Raw genomic sequence first — 19,981 nt, 5'->3', positions numbered from 1 at the left:
GAGTTAACGGTGCTACAGGACTCAAATCTAACCAATGTTTCAAAGAGTTCTCTCTTAATCGATCTTTAATTATCTCTTTATGGATCCTGAATTTGCTGCCAAACCTATTGAAAAGAAGGCAATTCAGGAACCCCGGCATTAGGCGCAGAGGGAATACATGAACCCCATGCACTTCAAACTATTTCTCTTGGTAGTGTGACCATTTTATAAGTCTCAAACTCCTGCTCAAGACTTTTTTTTTGCCCTCACCAAGCTGAAATGCCTCTAATCCTTTTAACAAGGAACACAGACAGCCTTAATGCTCTTGTCACCCACTAATTCTACTCCAACGCTTTTCTATTGGTTTTTGAAGCTGAGCAAGCTGTTGCATCCAACACGTGGCCCTCCTCTTCTCACCCTACCATGCAGGAGGGGAGGGGACACACACCCCAGAGATGGGGTGGAAAGTTGCGAAATGATAATTATGCAAAAAAGGCAATTTTGGGTGTGGTGGTGAAGGAGGAGAGAACCCCCACCACGCTGCCCTTCCTCTCACCCTGCCATGTGAGGGGGGGAGGGACCCACATCCCATAGGTGGGGGGGGGATTGCAAAATAATGCAAAAAAAAAAAAACCCACCAAATTTTCCAGCGTGGAAGGTGTGGTGGTGGTGAAGGAGAGAACCCCCACCACGCTGCCCTTCCTCTCACTCAGCCATGCGCGGGGGGGGCACACCCCATAGACGGGGGGGGATTGCAAAATAATAATGCAAAAAAAAGCAATTTCCCCAGCGTGGAAGGTGTGGTGATGGTGAAGGAGAGACCCCTCCACCCTGTCCTTCCTCTCATCCTGCCATGCGAGGGGGAGGGGGTTACCCACATCCCGTAGATAGGAAGGATTGCAAAATAATAACGCCAAAAAAAAAGCAATTTTTCCAGCGTGGAAGGTGTGGTGGTGGTGAAGGAGGAGAGAACCCCCACCACGCCGCCCTTCCTCTCACCCTGACATGCGCGGGGGGGGGGGGGACCCACACCCCATAAATGAGGGGGATTGCAAAGTAATAATGCAAAAAATGGGGTCGCAAAAAGTCGGACTCGGCTGTGCGACTGAACAACAATGCAAAAAGAGAGAGAGAGCAATTTCCCCCTAGCAGGAAGGAGAAGACGCAGTGGGGAAAGAGGCCTGGGCTTACCATGGCGCCTTCTGCGGCTGCTGCCTGCCTCTCTCGCACGCGCGCTCCCGCCAGTGACCGACAGACCTAACACATGTGCGGGGAAAGGGTCGCGCACGCACTGCGCGTGCGCACAACGCGCCCGGCTGAAGGGAGTGCTTCCGAAGGTCACCGGGTGAGGGACTTTTCAAAGGGCACGGAAAAGGTGCGAGGCTTCTACCGACGGTCCCTATTGATCGCTTCTTAGGGTTTCTCTTCATAAAATTACAAAAAAAAAATTAAAGGGTCCACGTGTTCGTTTTCCTTACAGCTTATCTGGAAGCGGCGCGCGTGAGGCGAAGGGGGCCGGGGTCACCGGCTCCCGGAAATGACGTTCACCTCCTCCCCGAGGCGAGCCTGGGCGTTCCAGAAAATTCTGGAAGCGAGCGGGGCCCGGGAACCTGCATCCTTCATACCCGAAGGAGAAAATTCCGGCGCGCGAGCGGGCAACCCCGCCCTCCCTCGCCGCCTACTGGTCCATGGGAGGCGCGGGGGGCGGGGCCCCGGCGGAGTTATGCCGCTGCGCTGGTTCCCGGGCGGGGCGCTGAGGCGGCGAGCGGGAGAGCGCGAGAGGGAGGACCGCCCTCCTCCTCCTCCAGTCTGCGCGTGCGCGAGAGAGAGAGAGTGTGTGTTCGAGAGCCGCCTCGCTCGTCCCGCTCCGGCTGAGGTAAGAAGCCGCTGAGGGGAATCTCCCGGCCCCCCCGGGAGGACGCGGGATGGTCTGGCCCGAAGGCGGGAAAGGGCCCCGGCGGGGGGAGGAGTTTACCTCAGGAGGCGCCAAAATCTCTCTGTCCCCCCGAAGGTGTGTGAGGGGAGCCTCGGGAGAGGCGCGCGGGGGGACGCGTGTATCGTGACGCGCGCTTGCGCAGACGCGTGTCTGGGCTGGTTTTGCACACACGCCCGCCCCCCCCGTGCCTCGGGCTCCACGTGTCCTGCGCGTGTGAAGGCGGGCTCCGCGCACGTGTTTGCAGGGGGGCGCGGGATCCGCTCGGGCGGGGAGGGCAGAGAGGGCGAGGGGGCACCTCTGTGCATCGCGGGGCTGCTGCAGGCCACGTGCGGGGAGAGGAGAGCCTGCTCAGTCGCCAGCTGCAGAAGGACCTCGGGCCAGTGGCCCCTGCACTCCAGCGCTCTGTGTCGCAGAAAACCCCCAAGGGGGTTAGACAAAAATATGGAGCAGGGGTCCATCAGTGGCGATTAGCCACAGTGTGGGTGTGTATTTGGCCCCTGTGTGACACACAGTGTGGGACTGCAGGGGCCACTGGCCTGATCTAACATGGCTTCTCTTATGTTCTTATGTGACACACAGTGTGGGACTGCAGGGGCCATTGGCTTGATCTAACATGGCTTCTCTTATGTTCTTATGTGACACACAGTGTTGGACTGCAGGGGCCACTGGCCTGATCCAACAGGGCTTCTCTTATGTTCTTAAGTGCCATCAGGAGGCCATAAGAGAAGCCATGTTGGATCAGGCCATTGGCCCCTGCAGTTCAGCACTCTGTGTCACACAGCGGCCAAAACCCAGGGGCCATCAGGAGGTCCAGCAGTGGGGCCAGAACTCCAGAAACCCTCCCCACTGTTGTTCCACCCACCCAAGCACCAAGAATACAGAGCATCACAGCTCCAGACATGTTGGATTGGAGCAGTGGCCCGTCCAGTCCAACACTCTGTGTCACACAGTGGCCAATATATATATATATATATATATATACACACACACACACACACACACACACACACACACACACACTGTGGCTAATAGCCACTGATGGACCTCTGCTCCATATTTATCCAAACCCCTCTAGAAGGTGGCTATGCTTATAGCCGCCGGCACCTCCTGCAGCAGTGAATTCCACATGTTAATCACCCTTTGGGTGAAGAAGGACTTCCTTTTATCCATTCTAACCCGACTGCTCAGCGATTTCATTGAAAGGACCAGATCGCAGTAGTCCTAAGCTATGTTGCCTCCAAGGTGAGTTGATGTGAGCCAGCTCACAGATTTTTGTCTTCACTCAGGAAAAAAATGACCCCAGAGCACACTAATTTATGCAGTAGCTCCCAACTTTAATATCAGTAGCTCACAAAGTAGAATTTTTGCTCACAAGACTCTGCAGTTTAGAGGGAACATTGGTCCTAAGCTGTGGAGTCTTGAGAGCAAAAAATCTACTTCATGAGCTGCTGGCATTAAAGTGGTGAGTGGATGCCTAAACAAGTGTGCCTTGGGGCCACTTTTCCTGAACTAAGACAAAAAGATGTGAGGTGCAGGCTTAAAAAACGGTGAGCTAGCTGGATCACCCTAACACAGCTTAGAGGAAACCCTGTAGGTGATGTGGGATCTTTCTCTGCCTGAGAGAGCAGCTGCCAGCCTGAGTGGGCAATACTGACCCTAATGGGCCAAGGGTCTGATTCAGTGTTAAGGCAGCTTCCTAGCTAAAGTTTTCTGTACATGAAGCCCATTAGTATGGACCTATGCTAACATGTGCCATTGTGTCATCAAGAGTATATAAGATTTGTGACCAGCGTTCCCTCTAAGCTGAGTTGGCGTGAGCTAGCTCACAGTTTTTTAGCTTCCAGCTCACACAGTTTTGTCTTAGCTCAGGAAGGATGACCCCACGGCACACTAATTTATGCAGTGGCTCACAACTTTAATGCCAGTAGCTCACAAAGTAGAACTAGGATTCGGTGTCCCCATTTTGCCATAAGGAGACTTGCACAAGCTGTGACCCTTTTTCTCCGTTGAAGGTCTGCTTTCTTAAGATGGTCGCTCACTTGCTATTGTCGTTCGGCATCTAATCACTTCACTTTCCCATTATAAGGACAGAAGGAATCACATTCTAGTTCTGTCTGCAGGCGTTAGTGGTGATTCACAAAAGCTCACCTCCTGCCACAAATATTGTTAGTCTTTCAGGTGCTACTGGACTTTGACTTTTTCCCTACTGCTTAAGTTGCTGGTTTGGATGAGCTTCTTTTGTGTCTTAACTCATATCCCGCCTTTTTCTTTGTGGAGGCTGGGAAGAGTTGTGACCCCCGGATTGGTGCCTTTAAGTGCTTCCTTGTGGCAATGCTGCCAGTGGGGCTGCAGGGGGCGATGCTGCTCTTCTTGACCTTGCCTTCCGACCTGCTAGCGCAGGGAGCACGTGTTGGGTCCAGAGCCCAAGAGTATGCAATGGCTGATTCATTAGCTGCCTTTGCTTTCCTTGGCCTGGAATTTGTAGCTGCTGCTACTTTTCTTCTTCCTTAAGCAAGGCTAGGAAATTCTGCATGTGCTCCTGACTATTTGAGTATGGTTTACTTTCTGAGGTATTGATATTTCACTTTCCTTAAAAGTAGATTCAGATGGGGTTACTGTGTCAAAGTTTGAGTCCAGTGGCACTTTTCAGACCAGTAAAAGTTTAATTCCGGATATAAACATTCATGTGCATGCATGAATTGGACTAATAGGTACACACTTACGTATCTGAAGGGAATTTGGACTTCTGAAAGATTATACTGGAGTAAATGGGGCTGTGTGGCTCAGTGGAAAAACCTCTGATTTGTGTAGAAGTCCCAGGTTCAATCCCTCTAGTTAAAAGTACCAGGTAGGAGATGATGTGAAAGACCCTCTTGTGCCTGAGACCCTGGAGAGCTGCTGCCAGTCTTGAGTAGACAGTACCGGTTTTGATGGTCCAGTGGTCTGATTCAGTACAAAGTAGCTTCATGTGTGTTCAGACTCTATTAATCTCTAAACTGCCGCTGGACACGAATGCTATTCTGTAGTAAGTTCTGTTAATTCATTTAACTGCCTGTCTGTGTTGAATGCTGGGGAGAACATACTTAAGCACATTAGATTTGCCTCAGAGGCTTCCAATTGCCTATTTTTCCTCCAGCATTGTCATTTGCACTATCCGTGATCTTTTAATTTCCTTGTTATTTTAAACAAAATTGTCCTTGGATGAGTTGTTGCTTTTTGCAAGTCAAGGTTGTGCAGCTGCAAATATGAAGTGCGTTACATAGATTTTTCTGTTTTGCGATACAGTTCTGTGAAGTTTACTTATCTTTTTTCCTATTTTGTTTTTATAGAGATGCTGCGTTTACCAACAGTGCTTCGTCAAATTAGGCCAGTATCAAGAGTACTGGCCCCACACCTTACAAGAGCCTATGCAAAAGATGTTAAATTTGGGGCAGATGCTAGAGCTCTTATGCTACAGGGAGTGGACCTCCTAGCTGATGCTGTAGCTGTCACCATGGGACCAAAGGTATAAAAATTGTGTTGCTTGTATTATGCTAAACCTTGTGTGAAACAGCTGATAGTTGAAGGAATTATACCAAGGTTCAGGGATCTTGTAGACGCTTGCGGTATAGGTAATCTGAAACAAAGCCCTTTTAAGTCCAGTGAGATAATGGGCATAAAATGCTCTTAACTTTGACTGGATTATGCCATGGGTGTCATGATTAATATAGATACAGGGGGTATCCAGACAATACAATATTTTAAAAGATAACATAAAGTGTTTGAGTATAAGCTAAACAGATATTTGATATAAACTGGGAGAGCCAGTTTGGTGTAGTGGTTAAGTGTGCAGATTCTTATCTGGGAGAACCATGTTTGATTCCCCACTCCTCCACTTGCAGCTGCTAGCATGGCCTTGGGTCAGCCATCGCTCTCGCAGAGGTTGTCCTTGAAAGGGCAGCTGCTGTGAGAGCCCTCTCCAGCCCCACCCACCTCACAGGGTGTCTGTTGTGGGGGAGGAAGTTAAAGGAGATTGTGAGCCGCTCTGAGACTCTTCGGAGTGGAGGGTGGGATATAAATCCAATATCATCTTCTATTTTTTACAAATGTTATATTAAACTGTTACTATAAATGTAATTATTGTATCTGGAATCTCGGAAGATAAATTCTAATATTGGAAGCCATATTACCTCAAATTCTTGTAAATTACCTGTATTATAGGTTTCACTTTGTACCTTAACTTCTCACTCACAACAGCATCCTTCCTAACATGGACACAGACTCTGGAACAAGGGCCAGAAACAAAACTAGTTGCCAACTCTGTCCCCATGTTCATTTTGACAGCATAATGACTGGAGCATGTCAGGTTCATTCACTTGTTCATCTTCTAGTGTTTTAGAATCATAGAGCTGGAAGGGATCTCCGGGGTCATCTAGTCCTGCACAATGCAGGAAATTCACAAATACCTTCCCCTAAATTATAGAATCGTAGAAGTTTTATATGGTATCAAATGTCAGCAAAGCCATTCAACCTTATACATGGGACACAGAAATCAGTCCGTTCTAAAACAAAATCAATAGGCATAAATCTGTCATTACAAGTCACGACATTCAAAAACCAATGGGAGAATATGTTAATCTTCCAGGTTATTCCATTGCTAGTCTGTTTGGTAGAGAGCCAGTTTGGTATAGTGGTTAAGTGTGTGGGCTCTTATCTGGGAGAACCAGGTTTGATTCCCCACTCCTCCACTTGCACCTGCTGGCATGGCCTTGGGTCAGCCATAGCTCTTGCAGAGGTTGTCCTTGAAAGGGCAGTGCTCTCTCAGCCCCACCCACCTCACAGGGTGTCTTTTGTGGGGGAGGGAGATAAAGGAGATTGTGAGCTGCTTTGAGACTCTTGAGTGGAGGGCGGAATATAAATTCAATGTCTTCTTCGTCTGAGAGTGGCAGTCCTCAAACAGATTCTTCAAGGGGAGAATGTAATGTGATATTGCTGAACTATTTATTCAAGTAAATCCAGTTCACATTCAGGTTGCAATCAAAGGAGAAAAAGAAGCCCAATCTAAAGAGTAGTTTCCCTAGCACAAATGGCCAGCTTGTCAGGCATCCTGTGTGTGGGAGGATGAGAGCATTGGATCTACAGGAGAAGCCTACAGAGACCTGTGTCTCAATGGAAGGCCATGAGGAGAGAGGGAGGGATCAGAGGGTGGCTCCCACGTTAAGACAAAAGAGGCTTCCTATTCAACACCTGAACACGCTTAGAGAATGGTGTAGTGCTCCTCAGTGATCCAGGCATCCTGAGTCATATCTCCAGCTCCCCTCCCCCGGGACTGAATAGGGAGATTGGATTCTTATCTCACTACAGATGCTTAATTTCTGCCTGTAAGCATTTCTTCTTTTCCCCGCCCCCTCCCTCACCTTCTGACTGGGATATAAGGTCTCTGGGATCTCCATTGTATCTGACAGAGGGAGCTTTGGCTCTTGAAAGCTTGACACCAAAAATCTACTTGGCTTCTGTAGTACAGCTGGATTTGAATCTAGATGGTTAAAATAGCTTGCTGTGCCAGCTGTGTAATTTGAAACATGCATGGTCACTGAGATGGATTAGACTTTGGAGCCAGGAGAGCATGTAAAGCAAATATGTACTTTTTGTCTTGCTGCTTTCTTTCATCCTTCCCTCTGTTTTTTAATACAATCTTAAGCACTGGTACACCTTTCTAAGGCCATTTTAGCACTTCCATGGCTTGGGAAAGGTGTAGCATTGTTTGGAATTGCCCTGTGAAAGATGTTTTAAGGCCTCAGAGAGGAGGAGAAACCAAGCTGCGCGTAGATTCAGGGGTCTGGACCAGGAGTGTCACTGCCACCATGAAACAATGTGTGGGGCTCTCTGTTTCCCTTCTGTCTAATAGGCAACCAAGCTTAAGAAGGACTTGTGCTCAGCTTGCCTAGAGCATTCTTTGGTGGCCTTCCCCAGAACTCTAGCAGGGTCTGTCATTCCAAGGAAGGAGACCACAAGGATTCTCTCCCTATATTTAGCCTCCTGTTGTGCTGAGGCCAAAGGACAAGCCCAATGGCCAGTTTGTGCTTTCCCCTTAGCATTTAGGGTTCCAATTCAGATCAGGATTTATGCTCTAACTTCCCCGGAGAGCCAGTTTGGTGTAGTAGTCAAGTGCGCAGACTCTTATCCGGGAGAACCGGGTTTGATTCCCCACTCCTCCACTTGCAGCTGCTGGAATGGCCTTGGGTCAGCCAAAGCTCTCGTAGGAGTTGTCCTTGAAAAGGCAGCTTCTGGGAGAGCTCTCTCAGCCCCAGCTACCTCACATGGTGTCTGTTTTTGGGGGGGGGGGGAGATAAAGGAGATTGTGAGCTGCTATGAGACTCTGATTCAGAGAGAAGGGTGGAATATAAATCTTCGGTCTTCTTTGTAATACTTTTTACTACAGCCTTGGTTTTGCTTGGAAGGTACTGGAAACTTCTGCCTTTTGAAGAGGTTGCTTGTAGAAAAATGCTAGCAGTTTTTGCAATCTGATGAACTGTATCCACCATTTGGGGATAGCTTCACATCCTGTTATTCCTAGTTTGCTCCTGCTTCTTACTGCACTACTGCAGTGCCAAAGCACATTCTTACTAATGGTTTTCAAGACCCTCTCATGTCTCCCCTCCTTCCACTCTTATCTCATCCCTTTAGCTCCCATTTCCTTTTGTGTTTGCTTACATAAGCTCACAGCTGGTCTTTAACTTGACAAGAGCCCCTGCATTTTTAAGGAGTCTGGAGGAGGGCAGGATTTCTTCCTGACCTCGTGTTGAGCTAAGAAACTTTCTAAAAAGGAAAAACCAAGAAGACATTGACTTGCTCAGGAAACTCCTGCAGCTGTGTTGGGTTGCAGCTAAGAATGACGTAGAAACATGGAGCCAGAAGGTCATTTTGCCGAACCCCTTGCACAATGCAGGAAATTCACAACTACCTCTCCTTCATTCCCCCAGTGACTCCTGCTCTATGACCTTAGGAAGGGGGGGAACCCTCCAGGATCAACTGGTCCATTTGGCCTAGAGGGAAATTCCTTCCTGACCCCAAAGTGATTGTGTAAGAAATGGCCATCAGAGCTGAGCACTGAGTCATCCCTTGCTGCTCTCCCTCTCAACAGTGCCTAGGTGCACAAAATCAGCACTGCTGCCAGATGGCCACAGCCTCTGCTTAAAAACCTCCAGAGGGGAGCCCACCACCTCCCGAGGAGGAAGCCTGCTCCACTGAGGAACTGCTCTGCCAGGAAGTTCGTGATGTTTAGCTGACCTCTTTTGGTTTAATTTCAACCCATTGGTTCTGATCCGACCTGGACAACAAACAACTCCGCTGCATCTTCTATATGACAATGGAGAGGATAGCTCTACAAATACTAAAATGGTTCTCATTCATATTATCTTTCAGTTGTGTCCTCTCCAGCTCCTTTGACCTTTCCTCATAGGCCTAGGTCTCCAGACCTCTCACCATCCTTGTTACCCTCTTCTGAACACTTTCTAGCTTGTCAACATCCCTCTTAACTTGTGCCCAAAATTGAACACAGTGCTCCAAGTGAGGTCTAACCAGAACAGAGTAAACCAATGCCATCATTATGCATTTGTTGATGCAGCCCAAAATCACTCTTGCTTTCTTGGGTACCACAGTTATATTGCTGACTCATGTTCAGTGTACGGCATACTAAGATGCCTAGATCCTTTTTGTATGCCAGTGTAGGTCTCTTCCACCCTATAATTAGGGGCATCTTATATTTTCCTACCTAAATGCAGAACTTCATATTTATTGCTTTTGAAATTCATTTTGCTTGGTTTAGCTTAGTTTTCCATCCTTTCAAAATCATCCTTTATCTTCATTCTGTATTCTACTGTATTTGCTGCTCTTCCCAATGTAGTATCATCTGCAGATTTAATGAGCATCCCCTTTATTTATCCAAGTCATGTATAAAAATGTTGAACAACTCAAGGCCCCGGACAGATTCCTGAGGCATTCCACTTGTCAATCCTCCCCAAAAGGATGAGGAAACAATTAACAAGTGCTCTTTGGGTATGATCTGTCAATCAGTTACAAATCCACCTAACTGTAATAGGATCCAAACCACATTTTGGTCAACTTGGCAACACGAATATAATGTGGAACCTTATTAGAGTTTGATTTCCAACAGATATCAGGGTAATTCAACCTTCCCATGACCACTATGCCCCACCTCTTTGAAAAACTGTAATCTGGTGTTTAGTTTATTATTCTGGATTTTTATCCCGCCTTCCCTACAAGTTCTCATTAGATTTGCAAGGCTGTTGCCAAAAACGTTTTTTTCCTATCTAAGTCTTCTGCCTATTTTGGTGGTCTATAGCAGACCCCCACCAAAATATCACTATTATTTCTTATGCCTTATATTTTTACCCAGAGACTGTCAACTGACTTTCCATGCTCAGATTCATGTTTTTCCTCACCAGAAATATATGCATCCTTGACACAGTGCTGCTCTTCCCTCCTTCCTTATTTGCCTGTTTCTTTTAAACAAATTGTACTCCCTCCAGCCTAATATGCCAATTGTGACTGTCATTTTACCAAGTTTCAAATAATGCCTATCAGGTCACAGTCCCCTTCCTGTATTGGGTCCTCACATTTCTCCTACTTGTTTCCCATACTCTGTGTGTGAGTGAGTGTGGAGGCGTTGAAATCCATGGACAACGTACCCTAAGGGTTTCATTTCTGTTCTTGCATGCAAATTCATGGGTCCCTGTGTATGTGCCCCTTCATGCGCATCTTAAAGTGTTCTTATTTTCAGTTATTGGCATCGTACTTGACTTTTGTTTTCCTCCCCCTCGGGATTTAGTTTAAAGCCCTCATCAGGTTTGCAAGGCTGTTGCCAAATATTTTTCCTTGCCCTCACAAGGCACAAGCTGTCTCTGACAGAAGACCTTCATCTCAAAAGTGTAAGATATGGTCAACAAAACCCAGCCTTTCCTGACAACACCGTCTGTGTAGCCAGTTGTTTGTTTCCAGTGTTCTTTTTGTTCTTAAGCCCTGGCCTTCGACAGGAAGAATTAAGAAATTTATAGCCTCTGCTCCCAGGTCCTTCACCTTTTCACCCCCTAGCCTCAGTTTCTTTTAACATCAAGGCGTTTCACTACAGGACCCCAAATTTTGGCCGGCTTCCAAGAGGAAACCCAAATTTGTTCCTCTTTAGTATTTCAAGGTGCTGCCATCTCTTATGTATTGTCTGTTTCAGAAGTTCTAGGAAATGGTTCCTTGTTATCCACATAATAGACATCAATGTAATAATTCTGCCTACCTTTTCCTTCCAGATTCATAAATCAGTGAAATTTAATGTGAAAGGCCAAAGCATATAAATTAAAAATGTTGCAAAAGGTATGTGATTCATCGTTATTGCGCCTTTTGGCGTTACTTTGCAGGGGAGAACAGTAATTATTGAGCAGAGTTGGGGAAGTCCCAAGGTGACAAAGGACGGTGTGACAGTAGCCAAGGCGATCGACTTGAAGGACAAATACAAAAACATTGGAGCCAAGCTGGTTCAGGATGTCGCAAACAATACCAACGAAGAGGCAGGCGATGGCACCACAACTGCAACAGTGCTGGCACGTTCAATAGCCAAGGAGGGGTTTGAAAAGATCAGCAAAGGAGCAAATCCCGTAGAAATCAGGAGAGGTAAGGCGATGAATGATGCTGGCTTGTGTCAGAACTCCATGTACAGAATTACAGTTCTTGCTAGCATTTAGAACAGTTTAGTTTGGCAAACATCTTTGCACTAGTCAGGGTGTTCTGCTTTCTCTGTAGCTTCTGTATTTTGTGGCCCTTATTCCTGCCCGCTACACTTTAGGGCAGAGGACGAGAGCTGTAAAGCACAGCTGTTACAACACTGTACAAGTTTTTTCAGTGATGGTAAAAAGCAGCTGTGCTATAGTGGAAGCTTTTGAGTCTCAATGGGTGGCAACCCAAGAAAGCAGCCTTGGTTATGGCACCAGAATCACGCAGTTCCCTCCCCAGAGAGATTCACTTGTTGGCTCTGTTATTGTTTTCCACCAAAAGAAGACTTTTGTGTTTTTGCTGGCAGACCCTTACTGGCTCTTCTTGTCTGTTTTTAGTTGTGGTTTGTATTTCTATATGGTGTTTTTAAACATTGGGTTTTCTTTCTTTTAGTTGTGTTCCACTTTGAGGGCCCCACTAAAGTAGATACAGTTAAACAGGCATTGTGTCTTTCAGAGTAGCTTAAGCCAATTCAGGGTTGATTTGCTGTTACTTGCATAGAAAACTAATGACTCTGGGCATTCTGTGTGTTTCCTCAGGGGTGATGCTGGCCGTAGATGCTGTCATCGCTGAACTGAAACAACTGTCCAAACCGGTCACAACGCCAGAAGAAATTGCTCAGGTAAGGCCAGCTCCTTTCAAGCAAACAGTCACTTTCTCCATCTTTGCTTGTGCCATGTTGTAGACAGATGGCTCAGAATGTACCATTTTATTTTTGCTATATTTTATTTCTTTTTAAAACATTAGTACTTGCACTTAACGTGTTGTTGTTAGTGCCATCATACCTGTGGCTTTGTTAAGCATTTCTACCCTTTTAAGAGTGGTTTTTTTGCTCCCTGGGGAAACTGATTGGCTTGTTTGTTTTTGCAGGTCGCCACAATATCTGCAAATGGAGACAAGGAAATCGGCAACATAATTTCTGATGCTATGAAAAAAGTTGGACGAAAGGGTGTTATCACAGTGAAGGTGCGCGGATCTCTTTCCAAATTCATGGATTAACAATTTCTAGCTGCTAATTATTCAGGCATTTTAAAAAATTACCATGCAGTGTAGACTAATGTATTTTTCATGCATGGAAAGTGTCAAGTCACGGTTGATTTATGGTGACCCTGTAGGGTTTTCAAGGCAAGAGATATTTCAGAGGTGGTTGGCCATTGCTTGCCTCTGCATTGTAATCCTTGTATTCCTTGGTGGTCTTCCATGCAAATGCTTTCCGGGGCTGGCCCTCCTTAGCTGGGTTGAGCTATTCAGGTCAGGATTTAGAGTTCTCAGTAGTCCTGAATTATCTTTCTGAAATATGGATTGGATGCTGTGGGCTCATCATACGCATATATTGGGCAGGCTGGAAAACTGGGCTAAAACCAATAAAATGAATTTTAACTGGGATAAATGTAAAGTTCTGCCTTTAGGTAGGAAAAATCCAATGCGTGGTTATAGGATGGGGGAGACTTGTTTTAGCAGTAGTCTGTGCAAAAATAATCTAGGGGTCTTCGTGTACCATACGCTGAACATGAGTCAACAGTGTGATGCAGTGGCTAAAAAGGCAAATGCAATTTTGGGCTGTATCAACAGAAGTATAGTGTCCGGATCACGTGATGTGATGGTATCACTTTACTCTGCTCTGGTAAGACCTCACCTGGAGTATTGTGTTCAGTTTTGGGCACCACATTTGAAGAAGGATTTAGACAAGCTGGAACAGATCCAGAGGAGGGCGACGAAGATGGTGAGGGGTCTGGAGACCAAGTCCTATGAGGAAAGGTTGAAGGAGCTGGGCATGTTTGGCCTGGAGAGGAGACGGCTGAGAGGTGATAGGATCACCATCTTCAAGTCTTTGAAGGGCTGTCATGTAGAGGACGGTGTGGAATTGTTTTCTGTGGCCGTGGAAGGTAGGACCAGAACCAGTGGGTTGAAATTAAATCAAAAGAGTTTCTGGCTCAACATTAGGAAGAACTTCCTGACTGTTAAGAGCGATTCCTCAGTGGAACAGGCTTCCTCAGGAGGTGGTGGGCTCTACTTCCTTGGAGGTTTTTAAAAAGAGGCTAGATGGCCATCTGACAGCAATGAAGATCCTGTGAATTTTGGGGGAAGTGTTTGTGAGTTTCCTGCATTGTGCAGGGGGTTGGACTAGATGGCCCTGGAGGTCCCTTCCAACTCTTATGATTCTATGGGCGACCAGGTTACTTATGACAGGGAAGATACCTGAGCTAATAATGGGGATGGAATATGTGGAGTGGGAAGAGAGACTTTAGTTCAGACATCAAGAAGCAATTGACAGGTAGCGTCCTTTCAACAGGTTTTATTGATTTCTCTCCCCCGCCCCCAAAACAGGATGGGAAAACACTGAACGATGAGCTGGAAATTATTGAAGGTATGAAGTTTGACCGAGGATACATCTCTCCCTACTTCATTAATACAGCCAAAGGTAAGTTGAACAAGCGTCTCATTTAGGGCAACTACATTGCACTCACAGTTTGGTGTAGTGGTTAAGTGTGCGGACTCTTATCTGGGAGAACCGGGTTTGATTCCCCGCTCCTCCACTTGCACCTGCTGGAATGGCCTTGGGTCAGCCAGAGCTCTGGCAGAGGTTGTCCTTGAAAGGGCAGCTGCTGTGAGAGCCCTCTCAGCCCCACACACCTCACAGGGTGTCTGTTGTGGGGGAGGAAGGTAAAGGAAATTGTGAGCCGCTCTGAGACTCTTCGGAGTGGAGGGCGGGATATACCATATTTTTCGCTCCATAAGACGCACCTAGTTTTTAGAGCCGTTTGTGTGAATTTAGAGGCATTTGTGTGAATTTTTTGCAGTATTCGCTCCTTAAGACGCACACACTTTTCCCTCCACTTTTTTTTGGGGGGGAAGTGAGTCTTATGGTGCAAAAAATACTGTAAATCCAATATCATCATCATCTTCTAAGTTGGTAGTTCTTAAGTTAGCTTATGAGCAGAGTGTGAATCTCAAAAGACTCCACTTCAGAGAGGTATTTCCAAAACCTTTCAAAATCTTCTATAATTAGCATAAGTGATACTCTTTAAAATGCGAGGTAGAAAAATACGGCTGTATTTTGGAGCAGAGGAGTGTCCTGCTGATTTTATTAGAATCTCAGCTTTGTTTGGGAAGGATGATTTGGGAGCACAGTTCAACAGCATTGCTTCCCTTTACAGGACAGAAGTGTGAATTCCAAGACGCTTACATTTTACTCAGTGAAAAGAAGATTTCCAGTGTTCAGTCCATAGTCCCAGCTCTTGAGATTGCCAATAATCACCGTAAGCCTTTAGTTATTATTGCTGAAGATGTTGATGGGGAGGCCCTCAGTACCCTCGTGTTAAACAGGTAGGCTTGAAACCAGTTCGTTGCTACCCCTAGTCCTTCCCCACTCTGCCAGAAGCTAGGCATTCTCTCGATATTGACCCTCACCAGGTATCCTCACTGAATTCGGTGGGGCTTGCTTCCAAGCAGATGTGCTTTGGAGAGCAGCCCTGGCCTTTGGAGCGTTGAACTTTTAAATTTGCTGTGTGCAGATTTGGAAGAGCAGGGCAAGCGGGGAGGGGGGGACAGAATCCAGCAGTACTTCAGCGCTGGTTATGACACTACAATTGATGGATAAGATTTTGGGGTGGCATAAGTTGTCATTTAATGGCCAGCGAAGGTGGGAGTGAATGTTGCAATCCTAAATATACTTGCCAGTGAGTTTAGTTCAGTGTAAATAATTGTGGGATTTGCAAGTTGGAACAGAACTAGCACTGTCAACTTTAAATCAGTTTCAGTTCTGGGCTATTTCTACTACGTAGGCCATCCTGGTGAAGTTCTTGTTTTAACACAAATGGTTGCAGTATGTCAGGCCAGAAGTATCCACAGCTGGGTATTCTGATTGGCAATACGCTTCCTTTCTCCTCCCTCAGACTGAAGGTTGGTCTGCAAGTTGTTGCTGTGAAAGCACCAGGTTTTGGTGACAACAGAAAAAACCAGCTGAAAGATATGGCGATTGCAACTGGCGGTGCAGTAAGTAAACATTAAAGAATCTCCAGTCCTGGGGAACCAAGGGATGGCTCTGGCACGCAATTTGGCACTGCCGTGAGCAAGCCACTCCCTTTTTATACTCTCTGGACTGGAAAACTGGTTTTATACAGAACTGGGGTGGGGGTGTAAGGTGATCAGGACAAAAAAAAAAATCCTGACTTTTAAGTCTAGGCGAATGGGGTCTGAACTTGCTGAGACTGGGAGGGAAAATACCTTGGGGTTATAGTGTTGGGGGTTAGGAGGAAAGGGATTGAGAATAAAATGTCCAGTATTGTAATGCCCTTGTATAGATGTATGGTTCAGCCTCATTTGGAGTGCTGTGTGCAGTTCTGGTTGCTGGATCTCCAAAAGGACATTGCAGAGTTGGGAGAAGTATGGAGTGGGGGGCGACCAAGGTGATGGTGGATGGAGCTTGTTCCCTAGGAGGAAAAGCTGAAGAGTTTGGGACTTTTTTGTTTAGAAAAGAGACAACTAAGAGGGGACGTGAGAGAGAAATTATGCATAGGGTGGAGAGTGGCCAAAAGAATTTTTTTCCTTTCTCAAAATACTAGAACTTGAGAGCATCCAGTGAAGCTGATGAGCGGTAGGTGCAGGGCAAACCAAAGGAAATACTACTTCATGCAGAGAGAGTGATTGAAATGTAGAAACTGCTGCCAGAGGATGTAGTGATGGCCACAAGAATAAGCAACTTTCAAAGGGTATTCAGTAGAGTCACGGAGGATAAGTCTGTTGGTGGCTCTTAGCCATGGTGACTGAAGGGAACCGCCACAATTCAGAGGCACTAATCCTCTGGACCCCAGAGCCCAGGAGGCAACATCAGCCTCTCTGCCCTGTGGTTGGCCCTTCAGAGGAACTGGCTGGCCACTATGTGAGACAGGATGCTGGACTAGATGGACCCTCCCTGGTCCAATCCAGCAGGGCTCTTCTGATATTCTTCCCAGGGAAAGGCCTTGGCCTCTCTGCCCTGTGGTTGGCCCTTCAGAGGAACTGGTTGGTCACTGTGTGAGACAGGAGGCTGGACTTAGATGGACCCTCACCAGTCTGATCCAGCAGCGTTCATCTTATGATGTGGAAGTGGGAAGCTTGTAGGAGTCAGAGGCCTGTTTTTCAAAGTCAGCCTGTATTTTGTGCTGAGTAATAACCTTTGTTGTAGAACTGTGATAACAGTAACGTAGAGCTTCTCATCTGTGTCTTGCTAATTCCTATTCATTAATGTGGCCTGATCTGTAGATGAAGAGCAGCCTTTCCAATTAGTCAGGAATTTTAAAAGAGATAAAAGCAGTTCAGATCCATTGTTTGACACAGAGATTGAATAGCGGTCAAGGATAGTGTAAATAGAAGTACCTGGGGCTGTTGTGCAAATATAAAATTGCAAATCATACCAGCCTAGGAGTTCTATTAACAAGTTATGATTAATTCACTTGTAATCCATGTAGAGAGTACTCTTGATTTCTATACATGCATTGAGTAATTTTCATGTCGCATTCATCACATGTACAGCTGGACATTTATCCGGGGACTTGCCGCTGGTTTCCTTTGTAAAGTGCATTAGCTCTTTCTTTCAAACAGATGTACACACAAGCAGGATGTATATTCATCAATGTGTGTAAACAGGGCTTCTGGAATTTACAGCATTTTCCTTGTCATAGTGGTAGGGTCCCGCTTTCTGCATACTGACCTACGAGTCAGCGTGTGTAAGAATCACAGTCTTGGTAACCTCCCTCTCTCTCCTCAAGAAAGCACAGATTGGCAGTTCTTCCAGCAGTGACTAATGGGTTGCCGTTTTGCAGACTGTGACATGACAAGTTTGGGCTTTGAGCTTTTATTATTTCCTGTTCCAGGTGTTTGGGGAGGAAGGCTTGAGCCTAAATGTAGAAGACATTCAGCCTCACGACTTTGGTAAAGTTGGAGAAGTCATTGTGACGAAAGACGATTGCTTGCTCCTGAAAGGGAAAGGGGATAAAAGTGCCATTGAAAAACGCATTCAGGAAATAGTCGAGCAGCTGGAAGTTACAAGCAGCGAATACGAGAAGGAGAAGCTGAATGAACGCCTGGCTAAACTTTCTGATGGAGTAGCGGTGCTAAAGGTAAGTGTGTGTGTGTGAGAGAGAGATCTTAATTATGTACAGGTCGCTGTGATATGAGGAGCCCCGTGGCGCAGAGTGGTAAAGCTGCAGTACTGCAGTTCAAGCTATCTGCTCACAACCTGAGTTTGATCCTGGTGGAAGCTGGGTTCAGGAAGCCAGCTCAAGGTTGACTCAGCCTTCCATCCTTCCGAGGTCAGTCAAATGAGTACCCAGCTTGCTGGGAGGGAAAGTGTAGATGGCTGGGGAAGGCAATGGCAAACCACCCTGTAAAAAGTCTGCTGTGAAAGTCACCTCAGTTGGAAAAGACTGGTGCTTGCACAGGGGACTACCTTTACCTTTTACACTGTGGTCTAAAGCTCGCACCACTTGGGAAGGGGGGAAGAGATCTTCTGGTTCTAGGCAGCTTTATAGTCAGAGCTGTCCTCGTTTGCATGGGAGGTTTGGGGAACAGCTTGTAGGTGCTAACGTGGGGATCCCAGTCTTGTCACGGGGGCAGGGGGAATGTCAGTAGAAGAAAAATCAGCATCATTTTGCCTGTTGCTGAAAATTGTAAATTGTGGGGGAGCAAATGCTACTAAAACTCTTAAAGACAACATGCTTAGAAGTCAGGGTAGAGATAAGAAATAGTTCTGAACTCTCTAGAAATTCAAGATGTAGGCAAACTTTCAGACTGAAACACTGACACCACTGTCTTTTTTGGAAAACCTCAGGTTGGGGGCACAAGTGATGTTGAGGTGAACGAGAAGAAAGACAGAGTCACAGATGCCCTCAACGCCACCCGTGCGGCCGTAGAAGAAGGCATCGTTCTCGGGGGCGGCTGCGCGTTGCTGCGTTGCATCCCGGCACTTGACAACTTGACTCCGGCCAACGATGATCAGAAGACCGGTAAGTCTGTTGAGTTGCGAGATGAGTTCAGCCACGCTTTGGAAGGTGCAGGGATGGTGTTTTTGTGTCTTTTGCTCGGTTTTTCAAGAGGTGAGAGTTGCTGTACTGTGGCTTGGATCTGGGGATTCCACTGCACAAGCAGAAGGCACCTCCAGTTGGGAGAGGGGGGTGGGAGAATGCCAAAGCAGACGAGAGCCATTTGATTAAGCAGGCTGTGTCTTTGGAATGCATCTGGACTGTGGGGGCAGCCCGGCACTGTGGAGCACTTTTCTCCAGCTGTAGGAGCTTCTCTGTTTATCCAGGATCAGTATCTTCCACTGAGCTCTTGAAAGCATCTAGCCTCACAGGAAAAGGCTGGCTCTTCGGTTCCTCAGTGGAACAGGCTTCCTCCTTGGGAGGTGGTGGGCTCTCCTTCCTTGGAGGTTTTTAACCAGAGGCTGGATGGCCATCTGACAGCCATGAAGATCCTGTGAATTTAGGGGGAGCTGTTTGTGAGTTTCCTGCATTGTGCAGGGGATTGGACTAGATGACCCTGGAGGTCCCTTCCAAGTCTATGATTCTATGATTCTGATAGAGCAGTTCCTCAGTGGAATAGCCTTCCTCAGGAGGTGGTGGGCTCTCCTTCCTTGGAGGTTTTTAACCAGAGGCTGGATGGCCATCTGACAGCGATGAAGATCCTGTGAATTTAGGCAAATCATGAGGAGGGCAGGAAGGGCTGCATCAGTGCTTAGTTTTCATGGCCCTTTCTTACATACCCAGGGAAATGCTGATTGTCACTTTGGAGTCAGTCAGCAATTTTTCTCCAGGCAGTTTGGCAAGAGCTCTTGGAGGTTTTTGCCATCTTCCCCATAGCAAGCGTCACGGGGGGGGGTAGGTTTCCTGCATTGTGCAGGGGGTTGGACTAGATGACCCTTTCCAATTCTGATTCTTCCCAGCATTGCTCAGAGAGTGGTTGTACAGGGCTCTTCAAGAGGCAGGAGAATCTGTCTAATCTAAGGGACGGTTTACTGATCCAAGACGCCACCCAGCTTCCCAGCCTGGAAGAGGATGAAAACAAAAAAAGACCAAATGTGTTTCGAGCGGCAGTAGCAGTGGAAGATGGGAAGAAATGTTTTTACTTAGAGAAAACTGTTTGCAGAAGGCTTGAAATGCATGGCTGGTCCAAATCTGAATGAGATACATGGCTGCCGTTTATGCTGTAAACATCCAGTTGCAAACTCAACAGTTGCATCTGCTTCTGTTCTCATTGTGGGCTTAATTTTGTAAACTGCAGGGCTTTTTTTGTAACAGCAACTCCTTTGCATATTAGGCCACATAC

At 46.7% G+C, this 19,981-nt stretch overlaps 3 protein-coding genes across 3 annotated transcripts in view; 2 read left to right on the top strand and 1 right to left on the bottom strand.

Annotated features, from left to right (window-relative positions):
- HSPE1 (heat shock protein family E (Hsp10) member 1) overlaps nt 1-1,610 on the bottom strand; it is a 55,724-nt gene extending 54,114 nt beyond the window's left edge. Inside the window, exon 1 of the mRNA XM_060257405.1 lies at nt 1,171-1,610. Within this exon, the coding sequence (XP_060113388.1) occupies nt 1,171-1,173 (3 nt within the window). The 5' untranslated portion in view covers nt 1,174-1,610. The remainder of the gene's footprint in view (nt 1-1,170) is intronic.
- Nucleotides 1-19,981, top strand: part of SF3B1 (splicing factor 3b subunit 1) — a 165,897-nt gene that overhangs the window by 48,958 nt on the left and 96,958 nt on the right. The window lies entirely within an intron of this gene.
- The window catches only part of HSPD1 (heat shock protein family D (Hsp60) member 1), a 20,116-nt gene continuing 1,861 nt past the window's right edge, over nt 1,727-19,981 (top strand). Inside the window, exons 1-10 of the mRNA XM_060257398.1 lie at nt 1,727-1,855; nt 5,245-5,420; nt 11,326-11,578; nt 12,217-12,299; nt 12,548-12,643; nt 14,006-14,099; nt 14,836-15,004; nt 15,574-15,673; nt 17,533-17,778; nt 18,489-18,663. Of these exons, the coding sequence (XP_060113381.1) occupies nt 5,247-5,420; nt 11,326-11,578; nt 12,217-12,299; nt 12,548-12,643; nt 14,006-14,099; nt 14,836-15,004; nt 15,574-15,673; nt 17,533-17,778; nt 18,489-18,663 (1,390 nt within the window). The 5' untranslated portion in view covers nt 1,727-1,855; nt 5,245-5,246. The remainder of the gene's footprint in view (nt 1,856-5,244; nt 5,421-11,325; nt 11,579-12,216; nt 12,300-12,547; nt 12,644-14,005; nt 14,100-14,835; nt 15,005-15,573; nt 15,674-17,532; nt 17,779-18,488; nt 18,664-19,981) is intronic.

Source organism: Heteronotia binoei, chromosome 16 (genome assembly GCF_032191835.1).
Source record: "Heteronotia binoei isolate CCM8104 ecotype False Entrance Well chromosome 16, APGP_CSIRO_Hbin_v1, whole genome shotgun sequence".
NCBI lineage: Eukaryota > Metazoa > Chordata > Lepidosauria > Squamata > Gekkonidae > Heteronotia > Heteronotia binoei.
The sequence above is the reverse complement of the archived record's forward strand: the minus strand, read 5'-3'. Positions and strand labels throughout refer to the sequence as shown.